Here is a 20,845-nt window from a genome sequence, read left to right on the forward strand (position 1 = left end):
CTGAAAGCTTGACAATCACAACAATCTTTTATGTGTGTGTTCTGCTGCCACTTGGTGAGTGGATTTTTTATCTATCCAATTAAATAATTTTATCAATAATTGATTGTTTTCATTGTTATATGGGGTTTGATAAATTCCTAGAATCATAATTTAAAGCTGCTTCTTAAAACTTTGTTAAAAGACTTTTTTGGGACAGTTTACACATAACTTTAAGAGTCTGCCAGTTCAGTTTCTTCAGTATCCCTGCGACAATTTCCCATGGATCAGACAATCTTGTGACCATTTGTGCTGCCATTCTCTGTATACATTCAATATCCCCTGTTACTCCTATTTGGTATGGGTCCGGCACACTTGAGCAATATTCTAGATACAGTCACACGAGTCAATTGTAAGCAATCTCCTTTGTAGACTGATTGCACTTTCCCATTATTTTTCCAATAACCTTAGTCTACAATGTGTTTTACCCATGTACTGAGCATATGTAATCATTCCATTTCAAATTCCTACAAAGTGTTACACCCAGATATTTGTAAGAGCTGACACAATTTCAACAGCGACTCATTGATATTATAGTCACAGGACACTATGCTGTTATGTTTTGCGAAGTGCATTATTTACATTTGTGAATATTTAAAGCAAGAATCCAGTCTTTGAATCACTTTGAAATCTTACCAAGGTTTGACTGAGCTTCTTCCAGACAGTACTTCATTATGTATGCTGTATCATTTGCAGAAAGTCTCAGGTTACTAATAACACTGTCTCTGAGGTCAGTAATGTACATTATGAACAGCAAGGATCCCAACACACTTTCCTGGGCCACACCTGAAGTTACTTCTACATCTGACAACGACTCTCTATTCAACATAACATGCTATGTCCTTCCTACCAAAAAGTCCTCAAACCAGTCACAAATTTCACTTGATAACCCACATGATTGTACTTTTGACAATAAGCATAAGTGTGGTGTTGACTTAAAATGTTTTTTGGAATTCAATAAAAACTGCATCTACCTGACAGCCTTGATCCAAAGCTTTCAGTATGTCCTATAATAAAAGTGAAAGTTGCGTTTCAGAATCCATGCTGTCGTCTAGTGACTTCTTCCTCTTTCCTTTGATGAAGAAACTATTACATATATTCTGGAACATTGAGGTGATTTTTAAGGTGGAAGGTGTCTTGAACAGCCAGCATGCACACTTTTATTACCAAAGTCTCTGCCAAGTCATCCATTGTTAGAATAAAAGATTGCACTGAAGGATGAATATGTAGAGGAGGGCTAGCATTATCATGTTTCATGGTTGCAACTTGATTTCATGGAGTTGATAATTGCAGCTTTGGACTGCCTCTCATAAAGTGCATGAAGAATGACTGTTTCAATTCCTTTGTGCATGTCTAAACTTATCTTTGTGGTCCCTATGATAGTGATACATGGGAAGGCTGCAGTATATTCTTAGATTCCTCACTAAAAGCTGTTTCTGGGAACTTAGGAAGTAGGCTATCAGGGTATACCTAGCATCCACCTTCAAGTGTATGCAAACAAATCTGTCACCATTTGTGACACTCTACTTTCTATATGTTCAGTATCACCTGTCTGATATATTTAGTATGGGTCTCACCCACATAAGCATTTTTCCAGGATGGGTCACATTTCTGTCTGTAAGCAATGCACTTTGTAGGCTGACTGCATTTTCCCAGTATCTTACCAGTAAATCCAAGCCTGCCACATGTTTTACTTATGACTGAGACATTGTGATCATCCCATTTCATATCCCCATAAATTACTACACCCAGGTATTTGTACAATTTGATTGATTCCAGGTCTGACTCATCCATACTATAGTTAGAGGATAGAATGCTCTTGCATTTTTTTTAAATACACAAATCTTATCAAGATCTGAATATTTACGCAGGCTTATTCAGGCACACTTCATTACAGATACCTTCATATGTGAAAAGTTTGAAGTTACTATTAACATTCTTGCTGGATCATAACGCTCTCATGCACACATTATCAAGCCAAAATTGAAAAAAAAATTCTGATACATTCTTTGGTATCATACAACTTGTCTTATGCTGAATTCATCACACTTTACCCAAAAAAATATTTCCATAGAGCTATAGGGAGGTGTCCTGATATGAAACAGTGCTCTCTGTTTCCATATTAGCCCCAGCGTACGATTTGTGCTTTTACCAGTGGGGGGGGATGTCTTAGGGGGTTAGTAGAATTATATTGTTACTAGCTTGGACCGTGGCATTACGCATGGTTAAACAGCTATTTATAAATAGATGTTAATGCCGAATCTCCCTATTCACGCATATGCACTATCAGAAAAGCCATCCCTTGTTATATCTTTAGAAGTACATTAGAGGTGAAGCTTATTTAGAAAATCATCTACATACAGGTATACGAGGGGAATTCAAAAAGTAGAGGCACATTTGTGAAAAGCTGTACTTATTCTGATTATAGAAATGAAACATATTAATAGTATTAATAGTAAGACTTACTAAAAACTTTCAGTGTTCGGCTCCACAAATTTAAATTATATGTAAAGTTTTACTCCAGTGCGTGGGAAATAAACATCCCACATTGGGATGCATAAACTAAAACCAGAGGAGGGGATGGTCTGATGCAGAGGGGGGGGGGGGGGGGGGGGAATCCCCCCCCCCCTGCAAATCGCACACTGATTAGCCCAGAGGCTATTCTACTTTTGAATGCTAGCAGATCCATATTTTCTTGTTCACTTATCTTCCAAAGTACTGGATATAGCTGTTTACTACAGTCACGTTTAGCTTGTGATAGATAATCCTCAGATAACGCCTAAGGTTTTGAGTGTCCTTTCCATAGAGAATCCATCAGGTCAACCCCTCCCAAGATCTTATTATAAATTCCAGTGCATGGGGTCTTTTGATCTATATCAACTTCTTTTCCTTCAAACTAAACCAGGCAGTAATTGCAGCAGGTTGGCTTCCAGCATATGAAGATACAATAATTACAGGTGAATTACAAATCCATATTGTGACAGTAATGATGAGTTTCAACCTCATTTTATTTGTTGTATGAGTAATTGCTTCATTTTTGTGAATATCAATGTCAGTATCACTTGTTTATGAGGGAATATTAAAAGTAGCCTATCTGTGATGCGGTCCACTTCAAATGACGGGTCACTGTCAAAGCCATTATCCTACCCAAGTCATCTGACTCAGACTCCAAAATTTGTGTAATTTCTGCATCACTTGTAACATGGCAATATTCTTACTTTGTTCTGTATTTGGATGAATTCTACTGTCCTCGAATAACATGACAGATGAGTGGGGCCTGTTTGTCATCCTAAAGGATTAATATAGAATTACTTACTTTTGAGAAATAAATATGGAAATATTAGTCATTATGTATGCATATACGAAAATAATTTTCTGAGGTTTGGCTAAAACCACTAGCTATGTTTAGTGTATGTCAGAAATAACTACTTTACTGAGTGCTATATATGAAAAGAATACAGTATTATAAAAGTGTAAAGGGGAAGTAAATCTAAATTAAGTATAAACTGAAGCCATCCAGATAGATTAAATCCTCGTATTAGGATACAAGTGATTACTGTATTATGAAAATCAACATTTTGTAAAGGCAACTTCTGCCACCAAATGTAACAGCAACACCAAATGTAGTGGGAAGAGGTAGAAGGCACCATATTAAGACTCATCTGAGCTTTCCAAGTGATTTATTATTTCCAGTTACAGTGCCCCCGTTCCTCTTGGTCTGCGTCACCAAGTCCTGCAATGCTGAGGACACCACTTTGCTGTCTGTGAAACGGCTTGGGGTTGAATGGCTGCCTCAGTGACCCATGCATGCCCTGCTGTGTGTCAGCCTTGGACGACAGTGGAGTTGCGGTGTCGTCAGCTGACTCAGCTGTCTGCGTCCCTGCTGACTCAGTGCCACTTGATGTGAGCCGCAGGTAGCCTGCTGCATGCTTCTCGCCAGTGTGGCTAAGATCGCAGTGACAAAAAGCACCCACAATCCAGGGGCCGAATCTGCAGCCCTTGCCTTGGGATGATGCCCCTGCATGTGTTGGAAGCCAGGACGACTGCCTGCAGTAGTAAGCCATGGAGTGGCCTGCCGCTGGCTGGCTGTGGACCCCACATCGGCCTCAGAGGATCGAACCAGTGACCCGCCATGGACTGGAATGCTGGCGCCCCATCTGCTGCTGCATGTAGCTGGTGGTGTGACACGCCCCATCATCCAGGAGAGCATCCACACTTGAATGAATCTCACTAGAAACCCGCACCTATTTATACGTGGCTGTGCACCTTTGTTTTACCATACGTGCTGCTTTGTGTCACATACTCATAACACACTAGGTTGGCCAGTGCCCTTCTGCCTGTGATTTGCGACATGCAAAACCGCTACGTATACTCTGTCAGCAATTTGACAGCCCAGTGGCCTCTATTCTACTTTGCAGCTGTTGGTATGTGTAACTCACTGCAATCTGGCCTGCACCTAGCTATAACTTGTGCTCAGAATATTGCACAAAACTAACTTTCCCTATCCTAACGGTGGTGCTGTTACAGTTTATACAATTCCGATATCAGCAAACCATATCAAATAATCTATATAACCATCAACAAATGTATTACAACCATAACTATGCAAAGACAGCAGTATTGTTCCCACAGATCAATGCAAAACTCTTCCAACACATCTTCGTGGTGACACCAAGAAGGGAATGATGAAACAAAACTTCCCACATGCCAGTCACTTACACTGTCATCTTATGGTCACTGTTGAAACTATTATTAGTTCTCATATAAGTTATCTGCACTTTTGTGGTCACCTCAGATTTCAAAGACAAGAGAAATGAGCCAAATTTATGTTCCCTTATCTGAGGACATAATGCATGAGAGGGTTCGCCTACACCATGACAATATGGGTCCCAGTACAGATCCCTGGGGCATGCCTGACATTCCTTCTACATCTGTTGACAACTCTCCTTCAAGGACTGCATCCTCTCTATCAGGAAACTCACTCCAGTCATAAAATTTATTTCATGCCCCATATGACCATACATTGTAATGATAGTGAGTGAGATGTTTTCTGTAGTCCATAAATGTTGCATCTACCTGACTGCCTTGGTCCATTGCTTTTAGGATGTCATGTGGGGAAAACGTGAGTTGGGTTTCTCATGGCCATTGATTCTGAAATTCATACTAATTGGCATGAATGAAGCTGTTCTGTTGGTGATATCTCATTATGTCTGAGTTCATAATGTGTTCTAAAATTCTACAAAAAATGGATGTGAATGACGTTGGGCATCTAGCAGACCAGTACAGCCTGTACTTGTAAACATTAGGTGTGACAAGACAACCTGTGAAACACTAGTTCCCATATGAAAATCCTCGAAGAGGTCAGCTTGTAACCTCCCTTTTAGGTATATTTGTTGCCAGTAGATCTAACACTTTTCCACGATGAGTGAGATTCCAAAAAATCTGTATTAAGAAGGTTCAGAGACAACTTATGAAACTGTGAGTATACCATTGGATTGAGGATTGTATATCGTGCAATCATGGCGATATGATTGAGGAACATATGTACCAGTGAGCTGAGTTCCCATTTAAGTTCTTGTAACTTCTGGTGGTAAGTCTGCTGGTCAATACAAAGTCTCTATTATAAGATTTTATGGCTCTTAATGTTGAGGCTTGCCCAAACAATCTCGCATGTAGCTTCTTATTCTATCCCAGTGAATTTGAGATCCTTCTCTATTGAGGTGAATACATCACCTCTGTTTCCAATAAACCTTTTCTTTTGATGTACACTTAGATCTATCCACTGCTGCCAATTTAAGATGTATCTGATTTTCTGTTAGTTCCACTACTTTTTAGGAGTGTTTCAAACTATGGGACTTTGTTGTGAATGCTTCAGCATTTGTCTACAAGTATTTATTTAGGTCTTACACAAACACTTTGAGGTTTCTTCTGTCTAGCAGCTTCTGATGTTTATTGCACAACAAACCCATTTAGGTGCACACTAAAATTCTCAACTCTATGACATACGACAAGGAACATGCAGCCTAGAGTGTCACACAACTGTCAAAATCTCTGGTTCAAGCCTTCCACTCAAATAAGAACCAGAGTGCTACAGTCAGTTCTGAGTACAGTCAATTACACATATTATTAGCTTTGTTGAGGGTCTGTGAGCAAGACTGATATTTTTGATCTTCTCTGCCAGTTCCCAAAATGATCCAAATGTTACTTCAGTGATCATACAACTGATATCATTCATTTGAATGTCTGCCAAATTCTGCTTATGGCTGCTAGAACAGCCTCTTCAGCATGTTGAATGAGGCCCCACACATACACACTGGGCACACAAACTGATCCTTCATATCCCTTGCTGTCATTTCTGTAAGGTGTACATTTTGACTGGTGATGATTAACAGAACCTTATAGTTTTACTTTAGGCTACCCTAACATGAAACACAATATGCTCCCCTGCTGATGAAGGGTATCACGCAGGTTCAGTTCTAATTTTAATTTGAGACAGCACCTCAAACCTCTTGATGAGGAGATAAGTGAAGTACTATGAGTCCTCCCTGAACCATGACTCCTTTGTACAGGATTCCTTGATCTACCACTCATCGCTCACAATCTAATTGTAGCGAAAAATCCTGTACGTTTTAGAGATAAGACAATATCTGCAGAAGAGGGAAGTACTTGAAGTACCTTTGGAATCTCTGGTATGTGACTCTAGACCATTCACCCAACACATTTATCTGCAGAGCTTCCAATAGCTTGACAGCAGTCAGAGCCTGTTCCAACTACTTACAAACAGCAGGTACCTTTCATCATTCCTGAGATCAGCAATCATGGTGGAGATTTATTCTGATATGAGGGGGAAAGTACCTGTCTGTTAAGGTCATAGTGACACTTGGCCATAGTGTCTGTCCAATTCACCCATCTGTCAAATCCTATTCCAGGCCAATCACAGGGTTATCTTATCCCATCAGGGGCAGAGCTACCTGTGAAAGTAACTATGTTGTATACCAGTTCTGCTATAATTTCTGCATAGCATTTTATGCAGGCATGACCACCAAACATCCACATGGCTGACTGGCCACCACCAAGCTGTGGTCAAGAGCTGAGTTGACCACTAAGTGGTGGAACTCACTACTGAGCATGAATTGCTCAATTCGAATTGCTGCTTCACAACCTGAAACACCTGGACTCTTATTTGAAGCAACAACTCTTCTGAATTATGTAGATTGTAGTTATACTTGCTAAACACCCTATACTCCTGTAAATCTTCTGGCCTCAATCTCCAATAAGCCCCTACCCCACTCCCACCTCCATTCTGTGCAAGGGCCTGACCTTCCTCATTCTTCACCCACATCTTCTTCACCACAGTCACTCCATCCTCTGTTCTGTCTCCCCTCTCAATCCACATCATTGTTATGATGTGCTGCATGAATTCAATGGATCTGGTGCCCTCCCCCCATTCCTATCTCGTACATATGCTGCCTCCCTCCAAGCTGTCAGTGACTTCCCCAACCCTCTTTCCAACTCCGTCTTCTCCCTTCCCTCACCCATTCCACCCAGTACTCTACTAGGCGGTAGTTGTTACCCTTGTTCATGAAATTTATACGTTCTGCAAGAACTTTGCATACCATGAGTTGTACATGTATCATAAGTACTGTATCACAAAATTTATTAAAATCATTATATATACATAATTAACTATATCACTGCAAATATTTGATGAAAACAAATGCTTGTTATGGACAAAAACATACCAAAATCCAAAGACTAAGGAAAGCTGAGTTAGAAGTTAATATCTGTAAATATTGGGTTCATTATAGATATACAAATTTAGCTGTGAATACAGAAGAGCTACTTTCATTTTAAAAGACACCCAAAAAAAAGTCACTGTACTAACAAGAATCACCTTGACATTGTTCCAGCTACTCAGAGTTCTTTCCAAGAATTGAGTACATAGTGATCCATGCCATTCATAGAAGGTCATGTATCGTGTACATCAAATATAGAGCTCAGAGTAAAGATGTGTATGATCGCAATTAGTTTGTAAACATCGGGCCACATACTGTGAGAAAGTATTACTCAACAGGTGTGGAGTCTACTTACTGGAGGACATTTGTTGTCTCCTTGGAAAAAGGAGGAATGAATGAGCTCTGATACCATGAAAGATTTCCGTCACCAAGGAAGATGAATATGATGTATATAACCAATTGTTGTTATGTACTATTCACAGAAAGTTTATGAGAAATCTTTGAGACAGTAATATTAGTTGGTTCCCATGTAACCTTTTATGAAAGTTTAATTGGAACCAGCCTACTTTTTATTTAGGCAGAGAAGCAATGTTTTGTTTTATAGCCACTTCACTTATGGAAATATGCGTGAAAGAAAGGAGCTTGATGCTGAGGACAAACATGGCACAGCAAAGCTGGACCCTGAGGTAAATCACAAGAGTTGAATGGCTTAATATCTACCCAATCTAGTAAGGGAGTGTTAAGGCAGCAGTTTTAGGTGTAGTTGCATGGAATATTAGGTCTATAACAGGTATTACTCAAGCAGTAAAAACATTGCCACACTAGCTAAATACAGCAGTCATCAGCCCATAATAAACACTCCATGTGGTGACTAAATGATTAAAAGTGGAAAGTGGCAGATCAAAAAGAGATTGGAAGGAAGAAATTCTGTAACAAATCAGCAAAGAGAAGACATGTTGGGCTAAGATTTTCCATCTAAACCGATGAAACACACAAACATAGGAAACCCACCAAAAGTGAGCTTGCAGCCAGCAACATCTAACCAGCATGCAGCCATCACCAATTAATCCAATGCCAGCACACAGTCTACACTACTGCAATACCAGCATGCTGTCTAAACAACTGCATCATTATCATGCAATCATTGACGACCAGACCGTCACCAGCTAAGAGTACAACTACCATGAACTACACCAGTATTTCACTTCAAAATTGTTTTTGTGAGAGTAGTGCAGTGATTTGGTAATATTTGTGAGTTTGTTTATGCCGGTGATAACAAGAAAAGTCGACAGAAGTTAATATGGAAGTGTTATTACAAAAACTGGAAGTCATACAGAGACAGTTAAATGAAAAGTTTTCACACATAGGAAATCAGATTAAAGAGCACCTACAAACATTGCCACAGTGACTCCATTCCAGTAATCCAGCAGGATCTCCAGTCACTATTCAAATCCTTAGGCCTATCACAGAACCTCTACCCGGAGTCCACCTCTCTACTCACCCCTACCATTCCCTGCACTCCTACCTTCTACATGCTTCCTAAACTCCATAAGCCTAACCACCCAGGACACCCCATTTTGGCTGGTTACCGTGTCCCATGAGAGAATCTCTGCTCTCATAGACCAACACCTTCAACCTATTACCCAGAACCTACCCTCCTATATAAAAGGTACCAACCATTTCCTCCACCCACTCTCAACAGTTCCTGTCCCTTTACCACACTGTGCCCTGTTTTTCACTATTGATGCCACCTCCCTGTACACTAAAATTCCTAATGCCCATGCCCTTACCATTATTGAACACTACCTTTCCCAACACCCGATGGAGTCCAAATCAACAACCTCCTTCCTAGTCACCATGACCAACAATATCCTCACCCACAATTACTTCTCCTTTGAAGGCATTACCTACAAACAAATCCAGGGTATGGCTATGGGCACCTGCATGGCACCACCCTATACCAAGCTATTCATGGGCCTTCTAGAGGAATCCCTACTAAACAACCAGAATCCTAATCCCTCACTTGGTTCTGATTCATTGATGACATCTTTGCTACCTGGATTGAAGGTGAGGACACCCTATCCACATTCCTCCAGAACCTCAACAACTTCTGCCCCATTTGCTTCACCTGGTCCTACTCAACCCAACAAGCCACCTTCCTAGTGTTGACCTCCACCTCAAAGACGGCTACATCAGTACCTCTGTCCATATCAAAACCTACTAACCACCAGCAATACCTCCACTTTGACAGCAGCCACCCATTTCATACCCAGAAGTCCCTTCCATACAGCCTAGCCACCCATGGTCATTGCAGCTGCAGTGATGAGCAGTCCCTCTTGAAATATACCAAGGTTCTCACTGAAGCCTTCACTGACCATAATTATCCTCCCAACCTGGTACAACAAACAAATCTCCCGTGCCTTATCTTTCCAGTCTCCCTCCACCTCCCAAAGCCTCACCGTCTGGCCACAGAGGAGCATTCCCCTTGTAACTCAGTACCACCCAGGACTGTAGCAACTGAATCACATTCTCCACCAGGGTTGTGATTACCTCTCGTTGTACCCTGAAATGAGAAATGTCCTACCCACTATTCTTCCCAGCCCTCCCACAGGGGTATTCTGCCATCGACCAAACCTGCACAATATACTCGTCCATCCTTACAAAACCCCTGCTCCCAATCCTTTACCTCATGGCTCATACCCCTGTAATAGACCTAGATGCAAGACCTGGGCCATACATCTTCCCACCACCATCTACTCCAGTCCGGTCATTAACATCTCCTATCCCATCAAAGGCAGGACTACCTGTGAAACCAGTCATGTGGTTTACAAGACAAGCTGCAACCGCTGTGCTGCATTCTATGTAGGCATGACAGCCAACAAGTTGTCTGTCTGCATGAATGACCACTGACAAACTTTGGTCTGTTGCTTAACATGCTACCAAACATTATATCCTTCATTTCAACGACTGCTTCCCAGCCTGTGCCATATCGATCCTTACCATCAACACCAGCTTTTCTGAATTGCACAGGTGGGAACTTTCCCTGCAGTACATCCTACATTCCCATAACCATCCTCGCCTCAACCTTCGTTAGTCGCTGTCCTCACCCATCCAGCCCCTTTCCTGCTCCCTTCCACCAGTACACAGTACACAGCCATCATTCCACCACTACACCCAGTCTTTTTATTTATTTATTTCTCTCCTTTTCTGCTCCTCTCCCCCCTCTCCCCCCCATCTCCCCACCTCTACCCCATCTGTCACCCAACCCACAGCACATCACTGTCTGCCATCCCCACCATACTATCCCTTCCCCTCCCCACCCCAGCCTCCTCCTTTGCCCCACCCAGTCGCCACTCCCATCATGCCCTGTTCGCTGGTGCTGCTCACAGCGTGATTTCAGTTTCCTCAGACTGCAGTCATGTGCATGAGTTGTGTTTGTGTGAGTGTGTGTGTACGTATGTGTGTCTATTGTTGACAAAGGCCACTGGCTGAACTTTAAGAGTGAAAATCTTTTTGTTGTGTCTATTTGTGACTCAGCATCTCTGCCATATTGTGAGTAGCAACTTTCCTTCTCATAATATTGTTACATTCCATCCTGGATGTTCCATTGTTTGACAATACAATACATGTGTCATTCGAGGACCTGGATATCACTGAGCTATTGCAATGGATTCTGAACTGCACTCCATTAAAATCCAGTGGTCATGTAGTATCCTTCAGATACTGGAATTAGAATGAATGAATGCATGTAGTTCAAATAAGAGCTTTACCCAGTTACTTGCAGTACTTTCAAAAAAATATTTTTAAATGAACTGTGTGTCTAAAATAATCAGTAGGTTTATGGACATAGGACATATGGAGATTTATGATTCAGTTTTTCAATTAAGTTTCAAGAATCAAGTCATAGTGTACACTACACAAAATTTTTAACAAATAGTGCTCTAGTTGTTGAAAAAAACACACATTCAAAATATATACATAATCAAAATCACATTATGAATTCAGTCTTGTACAATGCTCTATATGACATATTACATCCAATATTGCAATGTTCAGCATTTCTTTATGATATTTAGGACAGGCACTATAAAAATATAAGATTCTGCCATAACAATATTATATTGTTACACAAGATCCAAGTAGACACATAGGCTACAGGTATGCTATATGTGACCATAAAAAATGTTTGTGTATGAATTTGAGTTTTTTGAATGAGATGTTAACATACACCCAAGGAATGAACAGCTGTTGATGTAGGTATTAACGTGACTTTGCACAGAAGATGAGCACAATAAATGCTTTCTGTCATTCATGAAGCACACAAGTGGGATCTGTAATGTTCCATATCAACAAGAATGTAATAATTCTTGTAATTGTAATGTTCCACCTTAATAGATTAATATACAAAACCTGAAAGCACTGTGGAAGAAAGTATGTCATGCTTCACAACCAAACATCAGAAGATAGGTTTGCCTTTAATGATGTCACTGCCAGTCCCCAGAGGCAGGTTTCCTGGCTTGTTTCCAATGACAAAATGAGTTTCTGTCATTGGATGCTTGTTTTTGAGCAGTGTCCTGGAGACAGATTTGACTTATAAATAACAGAAACTGTTTGAAGAGCTAGGTATGTGCATAAATATATCAGACACTATAACTAATTTTTAATGAAAAATGTTACTCACCAGCCTTGTTCATCAATCACTGTGTGCACCACTGGGGTGGGAAAGCCACTAAAAGGAGATGCCACCTGCAAATTATAAGCACCCATATTCTCAAATACCAGCCAATCACCAATATCCAGCTCGGGCAGCAAAGTTAAGTTTACTATTTTATCCCTGTCATTACAAGTTGGTCCCCAGATAGAACTGAGATGTGTTGTGTGCTTAGTCCCCCGTAAAAGAAATATTTAATTAAATTAAGAGATTTTTAACCAACACAGTTAAATAAAAAGTCATCATATGGCTTCTTTCATTGTCAATAGTAAAATGTCAGAGGATATTTAAAAGACAATATTATATGTGCAGGTCTATGTTTTGTCACTATTGCCCTTTAACGTTTAGGTTTGATTGTATGATAGCTGTGTGTAATGAATTAGCTTGAGGATTTTCTACTGACAGAAACAAAATAAAGCCAATTTCATGCTCTTTTACAAATGAAGAAACTTTTTCAATTATGATGATGGTGGTGCATCCAGTACTCCTTTCTGGTCACAGAAGAACTATAAGAAAATACAGTCAGCTCACTAGATGACAACACTTTACAACACTATGTGCAAAATCATAAAAATAAGTTATTTGAAGAGTTCATCTTGAAAATAGGCTATTGCTTTTCTATTTTGTAATATCACTGTACATATAGTGGCATAAAACTATTTTGTATCACTTACTAGATGATTTATATAGTCTAAGCCATTTCATTTACAGAAACTGTCATTCTTTGTACATTATGAAAAGGAAAGTTACCACTCACCATATAGTGGAGATGCTGAGTCACAGATATGTACAACAAAAAAACTGCCACAAATAAGCTTTCGGCCAGCAAAACCTTCATCAAAAGTAGACTTCAGACACACACACACACACACACACACACACACACACACACACACACACACACACACATGTAAACTCAACTCTCACACACATGACTGCAGTCTCTGTCAACTGAAGTCACACTGTCACAGACTACAGTCATATACGTGTGAGTTGCATTTGTGTGAATGTGTGTAAGTATGTGTTTGTCATCTATTTTTGACAAAGGCATTGCTGGCCGAAAGGTTATTTGTGACAGTCTTTTTGTTATGCCTATCTGTGACTCAGCTTCTCCGCTATATGGTGAGTGGCAACTCTCCTTTTCATAATATTGTTACATTCCATTCTGGATTTTCCATTGTTTGATTCTTTGTTCATTGATGTGTTAGTATTATGTGCTACCATTCACTTTCATTTAAAGTGTAATTTATGTCTTCTGTACACAGGGACTGAAAATAAATACGTGTGCATAATCTAATAAATGAGAGATAAAGCTGCTACTTTGAAAAGAGTTGCTGCTTGCGTATTGTTGTTGTAGTCTCTTCATCTCTGTATCACTATTGCAACCTACATCCTTATCAGTGATGAGTAATCAGACAAATTGAGAGACAAAGCTGAAGAAACTCTCGATCATGTATGCAAGTGGGTAGTAAGCAACAAATTAACCCTCAATATTAAAAAAACAAACAGTATTAAATTCCACATAAATAAAAAACATAATAGCATAGGCCTAAAAGTTAAAGATGAACTTATAGATTGTGTCACAAACACAAAATTCCTAGGAATGCATGTTGACTCACAGCTTAACTGGACTGACCATACTGCAGCACTAGAAAAGAAAATTGCTACTGCTTGTTATGCTCTCCGGATAATTATGTCAGTATGTAATAGTTCATGTGTTAAGACTACATACTTTGCATATGTGCATTCAATAATTAGTTATGGCATAACCTTCTGGGGTACAAATGTGCAGAACATACAAGCAATTTTCAAGCTGCAAAAGAGGGCAGTACGAATAATAACAAAAAGCAGCAAGAGAGCTCACTGTACTGATTTATTCAAAACCATGGGAATCTTGACAGTACCATGTGAATACATCTTTCAGACTGTGATATATATAAAGAAACACATTGACCAGTACACACAAAACAGATCTATACACCAACACTGGACTAGATCCTGCCACCATTTGCATCTCATACGAAGAAACAAAACAAAAACCCAAAATAGTTTATTATTTAATGGATTAAAAATGTATAATAGACTTCCAGAGGAGATCAAAGCTGAAACTGGAATACATGCCTTTAGGAAAGCTGCAAAAAATTATTTAGCAGATAAATGTTACTATACTGTCAAAGAATACTGTAAATGACATGTGTTCACCTCAATTCATGCAAGAGTACCTTTGTAAATTTATATTTATCTGTAATTAAGATTGGTGTGTATTCATTTTGTGTAATCCATGCAAGAATACATTTGTAAATTTATATTTATTTGTAACTAAGATTGGTGTGTGTTTGTTTTGTGTACAAACGATTAAGTTGCACCATAGAAATATGTACTACCAGAAGTACTATTATGTATATACTCATTCCATGTATACAGTTGACGACATCCATACAACACAAGTTGTCTACGGATGAATAAATAAATAAATAAATAAATAAAATAAATAAATCTCTTGGTTTCCTTCTGTGTTTTTACCCTCCACACTTCCTCCCATCACTAAATTGGTGATCCCTTGATGAGTCAGAATGTGTCCTAGCAACTAGTCCCTTCTTTTAGTCAAGCTGTGCCACAAATTTCTTGTCTCCTCAGTTCTGTTCAATATCTCTTCATTAGTTATTCGATCTACCCACTTAATCTTCAACATTCTTCTGTAGCACCACATTTCAAAAGCTTCTGTTCTTCTCTTGTCTACATTGTCTATTGTCCATGTTTCTCTTACATGGATGGCTACACTCCAGATAAATATCTTCAGAAAAGACTTTCTAACACTTAAGTCTGCATTTGATGTTAACAAACTTCTCTTGTTCAGAAATGCCATTCTTGCCATTGTCAATCTAGATTTTATACCCTCTCTACTTCAGTCACCATCAGTTATTTTGCCACCCAAATAGCAAAACTCATCTATTACTTTAAGTGTCTCATTTCCGAATCAAACCTCCTCTTAGCATCACCTGATTTAATTCGACTACATCCCATTATCCTTGGTTTGCTTTTGTTGATGTTCATCTCACATACTCCACAGTTCATTCCTTTCAACTACTCTTCCAAGTCCTTTGCTGTCTCTGACAGAATTACAATGTCATCAGCAAACCTCAAAGTTTTCATTTCTTCTCTCTAAATTTTAATTCCTATTCTAAATTTTCCTTTGGTTTACTTTACTGCTTGCTAAAAGGGCAAATTGAATAATATTGGGGATAGACAACAAACCTATCTCACTACCTTCTCAATCACTGCTACCTTTCAGCCCCTTGACACTTATAACTGCCATCTTATTTTTGTGTTCAAGTTGTAAATAGACTTTTGCTCCCCGTATTTTACCCCCGATACCTTAAGAATCTCAGAGACAGAATTCCAGTCAACACTGTCAAAAGTTCCTAAGAGAAGCCTTAGGATCACTATTTCCTTACATGTTCATACATTTCTCCAGAATCCAAACTGATCTTGCCTGAGGTCAGGTTCTATCATTTTTTCCATTCTTCTGTATAGCATTTGCATTAGTCTTTTGCAACTATAACTTATTAAATGATAGTTCAGTAATTTTCACACCTGTCAGCAACTGTTTTCTTTGGAATTTTAACTACTACATTCTTCTTGAAGTATGAGGTTATTTCACATGCCTCATTCCTCTTGAACACCAGATGGAAAAGCTTTTTGTGGCTGTCACTTCCAAGACTATGGGTAGTCCTTACAGAATGTCATCTACTACCAGGGCCTTGTTTTTACTTAGATCTTTCAGTGCTCTGTCAAATTGTTCTTGTATCTCCCATCTCATCTTCATCTACATCCTTTCCCATTGCAGTAATATTGGCTTCAAGTTCATCTCCCTTGTATAGACCCTCTATATACTCCTTCCACCTTTCAGCTTTCCCTTCTTTGCTTCAGACTGGTTTTACACCTGAGATCTTGATATTCGTACAGCTGCTTCTCTTTTCTCCAAAGGCTTGTGGTGGTGTCTGTCTTTCCCCTAGTGAAATATGCTTCTAAATCCTTACATTTATCCTTTAGCCATTCCTTCTTAGCCATTTTACATTTCCTGTCACTTTAATTTTTTTATATCTTTGTATTCCCTTTCAACTCTTTCATTTGCTGTGTTTTTAAATATTCTCCTTTCATCAGTTAAATTCAATATCTCCTGTGTTATACAAGGATTTTTATTAGGTCTTGTATTTTTACCTATTTGATCCTCTGCTACCTTCTTTATTTAATCTCTTAAGGCTACCCATTCATCTTCTACTGTATTTCTCTTCCCTGCTCTAGTCAACTGCTGCCTAATGCTCCCTCTGAAACTTTCAACAACCACTGGTCTTTCAAGTTAACTCCTTAATTTCCTATCTCTTTGCAATTTCTTCAGTTTTTATCCACAATTTGTGACCAATAAATTGTGGTCAGAGTCCACATCTGCCCCTGGAAATGTCTTACAATTTTAAATCTGCTTCTGAAATCTCTGTCTTGCAATATATGGTGAATGTGAAACCACTCTGGTATCTCCAGGTCTCTTCCACATATACAGCCTTCTCTCGTGATTCTTAAACCAATTGTTTGTGATGATTAAATTATGCTCTGTGAAAAATTCTACCAAGAGGTTTCCTCTTTCATTTGTTCCCTCAGTCCATATGGCCTACTACATTTCCTTCCCTTCCTTTTCCTACTACTGAATTCCAGTCCCCCATCAAAATTGAATTTACATTTCCCTTAACTATCTGAACAATTTCTTATATCTCATCATACATTTCTTCAGTCTCTTTACCTGCAGAGCTAGCTGGCAATGAAACATGTGCTGTTGTGGTAAGTGTGGGCTTCATCTTGGCTATGATGATGTGTTCACTATGCTTTTCTTAGTCGTTTACTCACATTTTTATTTTCTTATTCATTATTAATCCCATTCTTGCAGTATCCCTATTTGAATCTGTATTTATAACTCTGTATTCACATGACCAAAAGTCCTGTTCCTCCCACCACTGAACTTCACTAATTTCCGCTATATATAACTTCAACCTAACCATTGCCCTTTTTAAATTTTTTAAAATTTTTTAATCTATCTGCCCAATTAAGGGATATAACATTCCTTGCTCTGATCCATAGAATGCCAGTTTTGTTTCTACTGATGACGATGTCCTTCTGAGTAGTCCCCATGTGAAGATCCAAATGTGGGACTATATTATCTCCAGAATATTTTATCCAAGAAGATGCCATCACTGTTAACCATACAGTAGAGCTGCATGTCCTTGCAAAAAATTACAGCTACAGTTTCGCCTTGCTTTCAGCCATTCACAGTACCAGCATAGTAAGGCCATTTTGGTTGATGTTACAAGGGCAGATTAGTCAATCATCCAGACTGTTGCCCCTGCAACTATTGAAAAGACTACTGGCCATTTTCAGGAACCACATGTTTGTCTGGCCTCTCAAGAGATACTCCTCCACCGTGGTTGCACCTATGGTATGACTATCCATATCACTGAGACATGCGAGCCACCCCACTGAAAGCAATATCTATGATTCGTGGGGACAGGTCTGCTTGGTTAGTTGTATTAAATAGCTGCTATTTATTTCCACTGGTAGCTTAATATTTACTTGATTACAATAGAACTTTTCACAGAAAACAGTTATAGTTTGCTTGCAACACTCTAAACAAATCCTCAGAGAATTGCATGGAGTGAGGAAACATGCTCTGCTCATCGACTCCCTGCACATAAGCAACTGTGTGAGTAGAGTTGATGCAGGTGAACAAGCCACACTTTCATCATACAGTGTTGGCACTATAGTTGAGCCGGCATAAGCTGATTCTTGATTGCTGCAGTGGGCTGTGTGTGATAGCTTTACATGCCTACCTCAACCAATAATATAATGTGATTTTGTAAATGTCTCTATGGCAATGGCTCAGTATTGTCACAGATCTGTAGATAGCTACTTTTTTCACCTGCAGCCATTAATGCTTCACAGTCGAAATCTGGCAACAGTGCTAAGAACTGTCAGGGATCACCTCATACTGCCTCGCCTATAGACATGTTCTTATTGGTTTGATACAACATGCTGCAACAATCACTCCATAAGGCTGTGATACACACAAGCTTGATTGTTTGACTGCCAATGTTGGGCACAAAACACTTGCCGCCCAAAGTCAACTGACTGCTACTGGCTTCACCAATCCAGAATGAAGGGACCCTTGTTCATTCATACTCTATTCTGAACATTTCTAGCAGCAGTCTTGAATTCTTGAATCCAGCTAGACAGATAATTTCAGAAGTGGCTAATGAGGTAAGGTTTTTATTTCCTTTTGAACTGCTTGATCCTAGCTGAGAGCTTATTGAATGACTTTGCTCCAGAGTACATAGCTTCAATCTGAACCCTTGACAAGAGGTGAAGTCTATAAGAAACTCGATTTTATGTCTACTTTTGCGGTTTTGCAAATCACAGTTTGGGTGAAACTGATATTTATTATAGATGTACTCAAGAGCAGCAAAAGTAGAAGTTGGAGGGATGGACAGGGATATCACCCTACTCATCTTTGAGTCATAGTAACCTGGAACAGCTGTGCTTGCTCTGACACTTGTCCTCATATAAGTACTACTTATTTTACCAGTGTCTGTTGAATTCTATCTCAATGTCTTCAACCAGCATTTGTTTAACAATTTTCCTGATGTTTCACCAGTATGAGTGGCTGGCATCATCAAAGGACCACCCACCATTGCTGGTGGCAGACTGAAGTCTAGCCCACAACCAAAGATTATGTGACATTACCACACCAACATGTGGGAACTTTTTCCAGTTCATTACCAGTGTGGTTCTCCTCTTGCTACGTGCAGTGAATGGTTGCTGTGGTGTGGGAATACTGGATCCATTTATCTTGAGATTTTCTTATTTCTTGTTGAAACTATTGTCATGGTAGTGAATTTTTATGGTTTCCCTGAACAAGAGGGCATCGTAGCTCTTCTCCATAGTGAGAGCCACCATGTTGGCAAATTTTGTTACATGGTCAGTCTCAGACAGTGTCTGTTCCTCCATTGCTGATTTCTCCATCTGTTTCAACCTGCAATATTGTTTATATTTGGTGATCCTGGTACTGATGGTCCATCCAGTCATTCCAACACAGGCTTTTCCACATGTACATGGTCTCCAGTATCTTTCTGACATACCAAGTGGGTCCCTTGAGTCCTTTGTCAAGGGATAAGCTTTGATCTTCTTGGTCATTTTACAAAAGTTTTTACACAATAGTTGTGCAATATACAACCAGTTCCATCCATCACTCCAAGGACATATGACAGAAAGGCTGTATGTGACATTTCTTCTTCCAATATGTCAGTTCTCCAAGTGTTAGGTTTCATGACATTTCTTATGCAAGTGGTGGAGTACCAATTGTTCCTTAGAATTGATTCCTGGTGTTGCATCTCATGTCTGAAGTGATGTGGCTCATATACTCATCTCATGTTCCTTATGAGTATATCAATCATTCCTCATTTCTGACTTGGGTTAGGATTTGATAGTCAGTGCAGTTAATAGACCATGGGTATTAGTTTTTGATGCATGCTGTGGCCGATGTTCATAACCAGCATATCGAGAAGGGGAAGCTGTTGGTCTTTTTCTACCTCCATGATAAATTTTATGTTGGTATGGAGACTGATCAGATATCTTAGGAAGTTACCAATCCGTTCCCACCATAGATCCACATGAAAAAGATGTTATTATCACAGCCATACCACTCCTTAAGTTTATAGGATGCCAAGCTCAGCACCTGTCTTTCAACACGTGCCATGAAGAAATTGACAATTACTGGACCATGGTGATGTCTTCCAAAAGTGGCGTGAAAACTTACACTCAGATAAGTGACATGTGAGAAAAAGAAATGTCATTTATGGCCATTCTCCCATACATCTGTAGGAGATGGGGAGAAGCAGCCATATACTGCCCAAACATGGCATAATAACTGTTTACAAACCAACCAAGAAGGCCAAAGAAAGTATCTCATACCAGCAAAGAATGAAAGGGTCCCACTTGCAATGTCAGTTTTATTCTGTCTACATGTGGAAAAGTCTATGCTGGAATTACTGAATAGTCCAACAGTGCCAGTATCCATAAATGCTGCAGGTAGCGACTGGTGGGGAAATTGGCCATGGTGGAGCATGGAAGTTCTCACTGTGGAGGAGTGCTATCATGCCGACTTTTTCAGGGAAAGGACAGAAATCTGCAGACATGAAAACAGTTTCCCCAAAAAAGAAGAAACCCTCACAGTAAAAGGATCCCAGATTCTTGTGCTGCAGTGAATATCTGTTGCAAGTAGCAAAGCAAAAATGGTTCAAATTGCTCTCAGCACTATGGG

The 20,845-nt window shown here is 39.5% G+C and overlaps 1 protein-coding gene across 1 annotated transcript in view; it reads right to left on the reverse strand.

The window, feature by feature from the left end:
- Nucleotides 1-12,298, reverse strand: part of LOC124619510 (ornithine decarboxylase 1-like) — a 206,702-nt gene extending 194,404 nt beyond the window's left edge. The window contains exon 1 of the mRNA XM_047145956.1: nucleotides 12,183-12,298. Coding sequence (XP_047001912.1) covers nucleotides 12,183-12,212 — 30 coding nt within the window. The 5' untranslated portion in view covers nucleotides 12,213-12,298. The remainder of the gene's footprint in view (nucleotides 1-12,182) is intronic.
- Between the last annotated feature and the right edge of the window lie 8,547 nt (nucleotides 12,299-20,845).

This window comes from Schistocerca americana, chromosome 6 (assembly GCF_021461395.2).
Source record: "Schistocerca americana isolate TAMUIC-IGC-003095 chromosome 6, iqSchAmer2.1, whole genome shotgun sequence".
In the NCBI taxonomy this organism is placed as follows: domain Eukaryota; kingdom Metazoa; phylum Arthropoda; class Insecta; order Orthoptera; family Acrididae; genus Schistocerca; species Schistocerca americana.